Source organism: Engraulis encrasicolus, chromosome 5 (assembly GCF_034702125.1).
Source record: "Engraulis encrasicolus isolate BLACKSEA-1 chromosome 5, IST_EnEncr_1.0, whole genome shotgun sequence".
In the NCBI taxonomy this organism is placed as follows: Eukaryota; Metazoa; Chordata; class Actinopteri; order Clupeiformes; family Engraulidae; genus Engraulis; species Engraulis encrasicolus.
In genome coordinates, this window is record NC_085861.1 from 10,972,602 (window position 1) to 10,985,044 (window position 12,443).

The 12,443-nt window shown below is 43.6% G+C and overlaps 1 protein-coding gene across 1 annotated transcript in view; it reads left to right on the forward strand.

Annotated features, from left to right (window-relative positions):
- The window catches only part of pogzb (pogo transposable element derived with ZNF domain b), a 29,055-nt gene extending 19,186 nt beyond the window's left edge, over window positions 1–9,869 (forward strand). Inside the window, exons 16-20 of the mRNA XM_063198452.1 lie at window positions 193–258; window positions 375–670; window positions 1,469–3,124; window positions 6,756–6,783; window positions 7,149–9,869. Of these exons, the coding sequence (XP_063054522.1) occupies window positions 193–258; window positions 375–670; window positions 1,469–3,124; window positions 6,756–6,783; window positions 7,149–7,851 (2,749 nt within the window). The 3' untranslated portion in view covers window positions 7,852–9,869. The remainder of the gene's footprint in view (window positions 1–192; window positions 259–374; window positions 671–1,468; window positions 3,125–6,755; window positions 6,784–7,148) is intronic.
- The last annotated feature ends 2,574 nt before the right edge of the window (window positions 9,870–12,443 follow it).

The window sequence follows — 12,443 nt, forward strand, 5'->3', positions numbered from 1 at the left end:
TTTAGCCAATCAGCAAACAGTTGAGAGTGGTGACGCAGAACTAACCTGCAAAATCCGTTACTGATTGGTTAAGCCGGTAACATGGAGTCAACAGTCGGCTTTCGCCCAGGCTAAGGAATTTCAGCCTCAGCATACTGGTCAGTTTGCTTATTTGCCCTTTATAAAGCTTCTCTTTCTTCTTCCTCTTTTCAGCAACCATGTGTCACGCAAGAAGAACGCAAAAAGAGTCATACAAACAATATCACAACCCCCTCCGAGGTGAGGCTGAGTTTTCCCCACTCTTAATATTTGTTTTGGCACAGTAAAACATTTTGTCTTTAGCACTAAATGTCTCAACCTTCCCAGTCACTGTCTCTCTTGGTTTTCCTTTGCAGCACGCTAAAGATGGTTTGTGCAGACTGCTGTTTCATCACCCGTAACGGTGATGTGATGGCTAAGCACCTGGTGCTAAACCCAGACCATGCCTACAGCACCTGCACTCCCCCAAAAGGTGTGTGTCCCACCACGACAACACCCCTCACGACAGTACCCACGACCACGACGCCCATCATCACCATAACACCCACCACAACGCTTATCACCATACAACACACCACACATCAGCAAACAGACTTTGTGGCCAGTGATACTGTGGTTTATGTGGACGAAGTGCCATCACCTATTGCTGAATAAAAATTGTAGAAATGTTGAAGAGCATTTAATGTCCCAAGAGAATGGTTGTTTTGGGTGTGTTTGTAATGTGGCTGTGTTGTTGCAAAAACTTGACCTAGAGATGATGACACTATTTTACTAAAAAAATGAAATAAACTTTTTTTTTCGTTTTCTTAAAATCTGATCCGTGCTTTTTTGAAGTAATGTTTTTATCTTAATCTTGTTAGTGAGTTGTAAATGCAACGTTTCTGTAATTGGGCCTTTGCTATTGCTTTTATATGTCTTGGGATTCTTCTGGGGCCAAATCTCATTTGCTACACCTCCTCTGTTGCTGATGTGTATAACGTCTAATTGGAACACAAATGATTGGCTGTTATTGGCTAGCTGCTGTTTCATTGGTGGCCAGTCAAGATGTGCCTTAAGTATCTTTCTAAATAAACACGATTGTAAATTGCTTATTAGTTCTTGTCCAGAGTTTGAAGGCATGCATCTAAATTGTAAGCATTAGTCCAAGCTGTTTATGGCCCAGAATGTAAGAAAACATCTGAGATGTTTTTCCTTTGTCAGTCGATCGGAAATCTAAAGTCATTCCACTGGAAAGCAATCAATTATGCTAATTAATTAATTATTAATTAAGTCAATTAGCAGTATAGGGAATTTGAACAGCTTCAGTCTTTTTTGTGTTTATGTTTTTTTTCTCCCCATTCTAGGATCAAAATCTCATAGTTTACCTGGAGTAGCACTTTGCAAATAATATAATCCAACATTCAAGAGCAGGGATCTAACTGTGTTCCTATGATCCCTCCCCTCCCCACAGACTATCTGGAGTCGGATATAAAGTTCAGCGTGGTTGAGGAGGAGGAGGAGGAGGAACTGCGCAGTGAAGGTGAAGGACCTAGTGAGGTAGGGAAGGAGCCTGATTGGGCCTTGCTGGAGGAGGTGGAGGGTCCGCAGACCAGTGCCTCCATCCCAGAGTTCACAGAGGCCGGTGGGCCCAGCCGATCCCTCCGTGCGGGGGGTGACGCCATCGAGTACTTCCAAGCGCTCTTCCCCGACTCGCTGATGAAGCTCATCACAGATGACACCAACAACTTTGCCCAGTTCTGCGGGTTCGTGGGGAAGGGAGACCCGGACTGGACTCCCGTGACCGTCGCAGAGCTGAAGTCATTTGTCGGCCTGTGTCTCTACATGGGTTCGCTGAGTCTTCCTGAAACTAGTTTGTACTGGAAATTTGACTACAACAAGCGCGTGTCACTGTTCGTCAGGACCATGACGTGCAAACGCTTCCGGCAGATCGGCGCTCACGTCCGAGTGGGACAGTGGCTGTCTGGGGAGCAGACCAGAGACGGGAAAGACATGCTGGAGCTCCTCCAGCCGATGGTGGACATCCTAAACGTCAGCATGTGGGAAGCGTACAGCCCTAACAAGAACCTGAGCATCGGCCGCGCCCTGCTACCGCACCTGGAGACTGAGGCGGGTAAGGAACTGCGTCCGAGACACAATCAGCCGAGGGTATGGCTCCTCTGCGACTCCAGGACCGGCTATTGCCATCGGTTCCACGTCCAGACGCGCTGCAGAAGAGGTAGCGAAGTGGCCGGTGTTGTTCCCGCGCTGGTGGAAGGCATAACGGGTAGAAATCACCACGTCTACCTGTCAAAGTCGTTGGCGTCGATGCCCGTCTTGCAGCAACTGTTGAATCAGCAGATCTACGCATCCGCCACTGTGCTCCCTGAGTCCCCCGTCGTACCCAAAGCACTAAGCGATCGGGATCAGGTGAAGACGCCCGGGGACTTCCGTCAGTACACCTGTGGGCCCATGATGTTGACCAGGTGGAAGGATGTCAAGGAGATGTTCTGCCTGTCCACCAACTGCCTGAGCGGGCGGCCTGACGACGTGTGGAGACGGTCCCAGGTGCGAGCTGGGCAGCTGGACCCCATGAAGAGGCCGCAGTCCTTCCAGCTGCTTCAGGAAAACATGCGCGGAGTGGACATCTGCAACCAGTTGCTGACTTGCTACAAAGTGGGAGGGGTAGCGCTAGACACCCACTGGCGCTGCGTCCTCTGGTTCTTCATCAACCTGTGCGTCATCAACTCTTTCATCGTATTCAGGGAGAGACGCAGACACAACCCGCCCACCTGGACCAAAGGCGGCCACTTTTCCCAGGCCGAGTACCGCAAACGCCTGGCCTATCAGCTGATAAAGCTCACGTGCAAGGACTACGAGCACTACACCGTCAAGCCCAAGTCCACGAGTAGTTCCCTTTTCATGAAGCTTGTGAAGACGCCACGTGATTACACGGAGGGAGTTAGGCACTACATGGGCACCATCACACTGAAGCCCTTGAGGTGCAAAAACTGCACTCGGTGGGGTTCCCGTCACGAGTCGAGATCCGGCTGTGTTGTGTGCATGGTGAACCTGTGCAAGAACAGCAACTGCTTCTGGGAGTACCATGGAATGTCAGCACAAGGAAAAGGTCTTGAACAATTTTGTTTATTTACTTTAGAAATGCATCTTGTGGTTTGCGAATATAAGAAGTGGAATCAATTAGATTGAAAAAAAAATGGTTTGGTTACCTTTTTAATTATTAATAATAATAATAATAATAATAATAATAATAATAATAATAACAACTGTATTTTTGTATAGAACAGTATCATACAAGGCATGCAGCTCAAAGTCTTTAACAAATGGATACACATCAATGTTTAAAAATGAAAATAAAAAGTGAAGTAGAAAAGAGACAGAACCAAGAAAGAATAGCAAGAAACTAGACAGAATAGAGAAAATAAGTAGATGTAGAGTAAATTAAATAAGGAGTTTAAAGAAGACATACTGTAAGTAGAGATTTAGACATTATAACTCATGTATGTGATCCCAGTAATGTAACAGGCCTTTACAGATCTGTCATCAGAAACATGTTAGCCTGACAGGTCTAGCTACAATTGGAAATGCATTCACCATATTCGTCTGGTTTTATACTTGAGGACGGATTTGTTGTTCATAACTAGGTGAAAAGGTGAAATTCTTGAAATGGGATAAAAAAAATTAAAAAACAATATTACAAGAAAATTAAAGTCCAACAGGAAAACTCCAACTCCCATTGTCATTGTGACACAGCACTCTATAGCACACAAGTGAACCCTGCACACTGCACACAACGAAATTGCATTTATGCCTCATCCGTGCAGGGAGCAGTGCGGCGGGACGGTACCATGCTCAGGGTACCTTAGTCATGGAGGAGGATGGGGAGAGCTCTGGTTAATTACCCCCCCCACTAACCTGGCGGGTCAGGAGTCAAACCGGCAACCTTTGGGCTACAAGTCTGACGCTTACCCATGACCCAGTTATTTTTTTTAAATACTAATGGGGCGTCGCCAGGCTTATGATGAGGTCAAGGGGGCGTTGGTAGGGTTGTGATGAGGCCAAGGGGGCATTTGTTCAAAAAAGGTTGAGAACCACTGGGCTAATGGGTGAAATTACAATTTCTAGAATGAACAAAACAAGAGCTGTTAGTTCCTCTCAGTTTTTGGAACACAGACTCCAATAAAACTGATGATGGGTGTGTTGTTGTTCATACGATTGAATGAAATGAACGTTATATTATTTGTAAACCTTTTATCTACCATTTTATGTATCATTTTTACACAATGTGCGGCATGCAAAGGAGGCACATTTTATCAACGCATTATCTCCCATTAGTGAGTAGGTGTCACCTTTTCAGCAAAAACAAGAATGATGTCTTGTCTTGGGATGGGTCCATTTCAATGAAATTTCAGTTTGCTGTACAGCTTTTGCCTTTGAAAATGAAAACAGTTGACCCTACTGTGGCGCAAATGGTAGGGCACTGGTTTGCTATGAGGCAGACCCTGGTTTAACTCCTTTGCCAACCCTTCCTCATCTCTCTCTGCCCACTCACTTCCTGTCACTACCTTCACTATCCTGTCAAATTAAAGCAATTAAATGCCCACCCCAAAAAAAAAACACAAAAAAAGAAGAAAAAGAAAGGTATTTCTGACTAAATAGGCCACAAAAGAGAGTGCATTGGGAATGACAGTGGTGCATATTATTCATCATTCATTTGACTGTTCTGCCGCTGCCACTACCATGCAAGCCTCAGCATGCCCATCATAGCTATTCCTGCAAAAAAAAACTGTCTGGGGATTTGTCAAGCTGAGTAACTCTGCAGATTTCACTCTCAGCATGACTTTTGATGGCCCGATTAAAGAGGGTGGGTCTTTCCTGCTCAGTATCACATCCAGTAGCTGACTCCCAAAATATAAGTGCTGCCAGCATTGTCATGGGAGGCCGACTTCACAGAACTGAAGTTGAACCCTATTGTGAGGCACACTGCAACAACTGTGCAGCTCCCCCAGTAGCACGCAGAGACGCGGTTTTCTTTGACAGTTATAAACGGCATAGCCCTTGCTTCAAGAGAATAGAAAGCTACTTCAGCAATGTTAAGCCGGGGACCTGGATTCGATTCGATTCCCGTGGTCATTTCCTGATCCTTCCCCATCTCTCTCTCCCACTTACTTCCCGTCTCCCACTCACTGTCTTGTGTAAATCAATAATAAAGAAACAAAATAAAAAAAGAAACAAACAAACTTACTCGCCAGGGACAGGGAAGTGAAAGTGAAAGTCCAACTGGGAAACCCCAACTCCCATTGTCTTTGAGACACAGCACACAAGTGCACATTGCATTTATGCCTCGTCCAAGGGGGCAGCCCCCAATGGCGCCCGGAAGGAAACAGTGCGGCGGGACGGTAAGATGATCACGGTACCTCAGTCATGGAGGAGGGTGGGGGAGAGCACTGGTTAATTACAGTACTCCCCCCACCAACCTGGCGGGTCGGGAGTTGAACTGGCAACTTTCGGGCTACAAGTCTGAAGCCCATCATGTTTTGATGGAGAATTATTTTTTAAATCATATCAGAAGCCACCTGCACTACAACAAGAAAGGCAATTGTGAATACATTGGACAAAAGGCATTTGTGAATGCATAGGAAAGATAAGGTGGTCAATTTTGGACTTGCTCTATGGTGAAAAAACTTTTGTGGCCAGCCAAGGACAAACTAAATAGAAAAGACATAAGCTGCTGTACACTGACCACACATGAAAGGTTGTTTGTGGTCCTTGAAAATGTTTTTTCTTCTTGTAACTTAACCCTATAGTCAATTTTGAGGGAAACAAAACTAGTCACAAACACCTTGAAAAACAACCAGTGATATTTCTTACTTGTCCACACAGGACAGACACATCAAAAGACTAAAGCTAGCCTTCGGGGTGCTGTGGTGCCTATAACCTGGTTCTCACGCAGATGCGTGCGAGCTCACAAAGTTGAGCGGAAATGCACGAAGGGTCTGCGTGAGAACCAGGCTAGCTAATCCAGTCCACCTGACCAGAAATGGGCAACCTTACCCATGGGGACTGCAGGTTCGAATTTCCCAAGGTAATTTTGCAATCCAACCACATTGCAACGCTTTCAAATAGGGCAGTGAAGACTGACAGAAAATGAGTGTGGACAGAGAGACGGGGTAGGGTTGAGAAATGACCCAGGCTGGATTTGAATCTGGGTACCCTTGGGCATGCAAGCCCATGCTGTATGGGGGCCTCCAACACTATCCAATTCCAAGACGTCATAACCATTAGCTACCTAGGATCTTATATTTCTTCTCATCCCCATATGGTGTTTGTATATATATACAGTGGCTATAAAAAAAGCATACACACACATCTGTTCAAATGTAAAAAATCACAAGACAAATGATTTCTCAACTTTTTTCCACCTTTACTATTAACTATAACATGCACAGTACAATAGAGAAAGAAACACAAAGCTTTAAAGCGCAAAAAAGTGGGAGATAAAAAACTTCTCAATTTTACTTTTCAACTTTTCAAAATTATGGTAATCCTAGCAGTGTTTGTCAAAGTCTGGCAAATAATAATAGAAAAAATCATGTCTAAGCAGCAATGCACAATATTCTGTTATGGCATCAAAGATTTGTTGATCGTAACGCATGCAAAACACTAGATAAAGAGACTATGTTGTGGGTTTTTGCATTTCAAATTTAAAATGTATGTCTCTTGTCTTTTTTTCTATCAAGGGCCCACAACTGTTGGCTTCATTGAAAGGTAATTACAAGGGACATATTATGCCTTTCTTTATTGTTTTCATATTATATATTTGGATTGAATACAATAGAGCCAGATGCGAATATCTCTTAACATCCTCTGTGCTTCCTGTCTTCGCTTATGGCTAAGTAAATGTATGTCTTTGGGCAAATTATGAAATATAATGGGAAATTGTTCAAACAACGATGTAGGCATTATATTTAATAGTTCACCCTAAGACATTATATTATTATATATTACTATCATTATATATTAAGGAAATATATTATAATTATTATATATTAAGGAAACACAATAGTACTTTGGTATTCAAAAACATCTCCCTAATTGAAATCTGACTACACGCACATCTTCTCTTTCTTTAGTGGCAGAAGTGGGCCGAGCTCAGGCATGGAGAGCCAGGGAGCATCAGGCGTCGTCATGGAGACCCTAAAGGATGCTCGTGTGTTGGAGGGGGATCCAGACCAAGACATGGCTCCCTTGGAAGACTCGGACCAGGAAATGCCACCCTTGGAAGAGTCGGACCAAGACATAGGTCCCTTGGAGGACGACTCAGAGCAAGTGGCCTTGTTGGAAGGCTTGGAGCAAGTGACCGCTTTCTTGGAAGGCTCAGAGCGAGGGACAGCTCCCTTGGAAGGTGCAGAGCAAGCCATGGATCGTTTGGGAGACCAAGAAGCGACCTACTTGGAAGAGTCAGAACAAGCAGCTGCCGTAGAAGACGCAGAACAAACCGTGGATCCTTTGGGAGACCAAGAAACGGCCTTGTTGGAAGGCTCCGAGCAAGCGATGGATCCTTTGGGAGACCAAGAAATAACACTGGAGGGTTCAGAGCAAGTTACTGCTCCCTTGAAAGGTTCAGAGCAAGTGACTGCACCCTTAGAAGGCTCAGACGAGGACCAGGTGGGTTTGGAGATGCAGCAGCAGCAGGCAGAGGAGTCTGAGGGCCCTGAAGCCACTAACAGGGATTCTGCTGGACAGGATGTCAGAGAGGAAACGCTCACACAGCAACAACAACTCACACCCACGCACGCAAGCCCTGAGGCTGAACCCGCAGCGCCTGCCAAGTAGCCTTAGGAGACCCCGGCTGCCTGCTCTATCTGAGGACTTTCCGGTTTTGCGCAACAAGACCATCAGACAGGCGTGTTGCCGTCAAGCCAAAACTAACTTTCCCTGGAAGCCTGGTTCAAGGAGTAAGATGGACACACACAGGGTATCATAAGCCATGTTTTCATGGGCACTTAAATGTAATCAGTTTAAATGTACTGTTTACATGGGCAGTTTCCTCGTTTAATTAGTGTACGTACGTATAGGAGAGTTCTAAACCGCCTAACCAATATAATTGGTTCAAAAAAATATATATATTATTTTAAAAGTTGTAGAATACCAAGGCACTCATCTTCTTTGTTGTTAAAATGCCTTTATTTTAATGGGCAAAACATAATTAAAACAATTCAATTTATTTTTATTTATTATTATTTGATTGTTTACATGATGATTATTTAATCAGTTTACACATTTAATGTGAGTAAAAGTGCCTTTGTAAACGTGACTGTTGATATAGTATATGACACTTGATGACCCGGTCTATTGGAACGAACATCTCCATGTTATTGCCGCCAACTTTGTTTGGCACTTAAATGTAATCAGTTTAAATGTACTGTTTACATGGGCACTTTCCTCGTTTAATTAGTATAGTATATGAGCGTTCTAAACCACCCAACCAATATAATTGGTTCAAATATTTATTATTATCATTTGATTGTTTATTTAATATGATTAAAAGTGCCCTTGTAAACAACTGTTGATATAAATGACGCTTGATGACCCTGTCTATTGGAACAAATATCTCAATGTTATCGCCGCCAACTTTGTTCGCTGGTATCATTGCTTGAGTGAACACATCATTGGACGACAAGGCGGTGCACAAGTTGTCCTGTAGGTACTGTAGTGGTAAAACAGCATATTTAAGGACAGTGTGAAAGACAACATACTGTGGCGGCAGGGCCAGCTACAAGGCTGAACGCGACATATAGTGTTTTGTATCTACGACAGGGCATGAATATCAGAGTCACCGTGTGTGTGTGTGCGTGTGCGTATGCGTGTGTGTTCTCTGAGTGGAACAGCCATTACAAACATGTCCAGCAATTTTCTTCTCATCAGAGGCCTTGGTGATTAGCAACAAAATCATGCAGTACAGTGATTGAGATTGTGAATGGCACGTTTTCTTAAGTGATCCTCCATTTCGGACACATTTTGGCCTTTGAGTAACAGATATAAGGTGATATAACCACAGCTACTTGCCCATAAATTGATTAATGATAGTAATGTACATTCAATGAATATGCTTCTTGCATTATCCAGCAAAAACAGGAAAAAAAATCCCTACAATAGTGGTGTTAGCTGTGGTTGTACCACCCTGAGACGCCTTCCACTGAAAAAACTTAAGTGACCTATTCTCTGGCCTGCAAGTTCTCGTAGCCAACAGAGCCATGTCAACCTTAGTGACCAGCTCCCCCCCATGCCATTTACTGTATAGCTACAGTATGTTATAGTTCTGTGAAAATGCATGAAGGTGTGAAACATGAGACAATAGATGCCAGCAGTGCAGAGCAAATGAGATCATTTGAACTTGAGTGGAAAATGAAGAGAGATGAGCGTGTGTTTCTTGACATAGTCCGCTGTTCTACCTCAGCTTTCATGAACAGGCTCATACTTCACAATTACACTTTATTATGGCCCCCTTTATTCTGAAATCGTGATGTTTAAGATGAGGGAAGTACGTGCAGTACATTGTCTTTGGTGCTTTCCCAGTGATCAGTCTGTTTTGCTGGTCAAGTTGATGTACCGACTGCAAAGTACTGGGGGATGATGCAATCTGAGACATAAAACAACTTTCTGATACATAATGTGTTTTACAGAGTATTTTGTTTCTAGTTGAATTGAACTACCGGTATTTCACATTACTTGTCATAAATGTGGAATTATTCTGTGATTTTTCTAATTCTAATGTTGAGTTTCACAACATTTTTACAAATCATCTTACAACTTGGTTTCCCTCTGCTTCGATTTATCGCTTGATTTAAAAAGGTTTAGAGGAAACTAATGCAGTTGTAGCTATTTATGGTGTAATGTAATGTAAAGGTAAATGGCATGGGAGTGTTATGTCAGAGATAGGCCTATGTCATTGTCTCATGTCTGGCGCCTGCCATTGGAATGCTGTCTATTTCCAAACAACATACTGTACAGTGTATAGAATGTTTTCTACACACATTGAAATCTTTCACAGAATAAATAACTTATATACATTTTATATACCTTCTCTTGTTATGCCTATCAATGTTTGCATTCTTGTAGTCACTAATGAATAGAAAGTAGTAGCATGACCATGATGGCCATACGTAAGTTCCAGTTGAATGCAAGCCACTGCCGGTACCTTTTTCCTATAAGACAGGAGTGGGGAACCTTTTTCATTGGAGGGGCCACTTCAAATTCATCCAGGGGCCGTAAAAGTCCTCCGAGGGCTGTACTATGAACACAAATCAGATAAATCAGATAAACCGGCCTCAAGGGTCGCAAACGGCCCTCAAGACACATTTTCCCCCTCCCTGCTGTAAGAGATATATTATTAGTACATTATTTCTGCCCAGAAAATCCATTGGTGGATTCTGGAAGTGCCTACATGGACATTTCAAGACACTTATAACACAGGTAATAGTCAGAGAGGGGGAAACCTAAAAACTAAATGAAAAATTAAAAAGGCAATTGGGCAAAAACATATTCTGTGAGTTTGTGTGGACAAATGTGCAAAAAAAAACATAGGTACTACTCTGTGAGTTCAGGTAGACAGGATTAACATGACCAGAAATGAGCTTTGACAGATACATCTATGATCTAGTGTGGTGTAGAGAAAGAAGATGCATTAATTAAACTGTAATCAAGTTAGATTAAAGTGGGTCCTTTGTTCTGGCCCCCCCACCTCTAGGCTAGATAAACGTTTGCTGGCAGGTCTGTGAAACTTTACACCGTGGCAAAAAAATGAGTCCCTCCCACTGACTCCCATTAAGTTCCGACTCCGAGGGAGTGGGGCTCGAACCTGCAACCGGCCGCCCGGTTTGCGGCGCTTGAGGCTGGCTAGGTAAACGTTTGCCGACAGGCCGGTACCAAGCCTGAGCTTCAGCACTGGACAATATGACAAAGTCCCTCCCATTGACCTCCATTCAGTTCTGACTTGATCTGATTTTCAGCCTGGCATACAGTGCCCTCCATAATTATTGGCACCCCTGGCTGAGATGTGTTAAAAGCCTTAAAATAAATTCAGTGTTTATTGCAGAAGAATACTGTCACACTGAAAAATTTAGGAAAATGTAGCCTTCAACTCAAATGAATTGTTGGAAAATAAAAAAAATCCCTGACTAAAAAATAATTCTTTTTCATTAAATCACCTGTTCCACAATTATTGGCACCCTTAACAATTCCCAGGAAATAAATATAATTGAAGCATTTCTGTCATTTCTACAGTAGTTTACAAAGTTTACCAGAGTATGTAGGAACATTTAATTAGTAATTCATCACTTCCTGTTTCCCTGGGGTATAAATATGACGTGACACCGAGGCCATTTCTCTTATCCACTCTTAAACATGGGAAAGACAAAGGAACACAGCATACAAGTAAGGCAGATGTGCGTTGACCTTCACAGGTCAGGCAGAGGCTACAAGAAGATTGCCACTCAACTGTAGCTGCCCATATCCACTGTGAGAGGAATAATTAAGAAGTTCAAAACAACTGGAACAGTGGTAAACAAGCCTGGACGAGGACCCAAGTTTATTTTGCCACCACACACAGTGAGGAGGATGGTAAGAGAAATCAAAAGATCTCCAAAGCTCACTGTTACAGAATTACAACAAATGGTAGCATCCTGGGGTCACAAAGTGTCCAAATCAACCATCAGGCGCTGTCTACACGCCAACAAGCTGTTTGGGAGGCATGCACGGAGAAAACCTTTCCTCACCCACAATCATAAACGCAAACGTCTGGAGTTCGCCAAGCGGTATTGGGGCTTCAACTGGGACCGTGTGCTTTGGTCAGATGAGACCAAGATTGAGCTTTTTGGCAACAAACACTCTAAGTGGGTCTGGCGTGCCACGAAAGATGCGCAAGCTGAAAAGCACCTCATACCCACTGTGAAGTATGGGGGTGGGTCAGTGATGCTGTGGGGCTGTTTCGCTTCCAAAGACCCTGGGAACCTTGTTAGGGTGCATGGCATCATGAATGCTTTGAAATACCAGGACATTTTAAATCAAAATCTGTTGCCCTCTGCCCGAAAGCTGAAGATGGGTCGTCACTGGGTCTTTCAGCAGGACAATGACCCTAAACATATGGCCAAATCTACACAGAAATGGTTCACCAGACACACAATCAAGCTCCTCCCATGGCCATCTCAGTCCCCAGACCTCAACCCCATTGAGAACCTGTGGGGTGAGCTGAAGAGGAGAGTACAGAGGAGAGGACCCAGGTCTCTGGATGATTTAGAGAGATTCTGCAAAGAGGAATGGCTGAAGATCCCTCTTTCTGTCTTTTCCCATCTTGTGAAACATTATAGGAGAAGATTATGTGCTGTTTTGTTGGCAAAAGGGGGTTGTACAAAATATTAACAACAGGG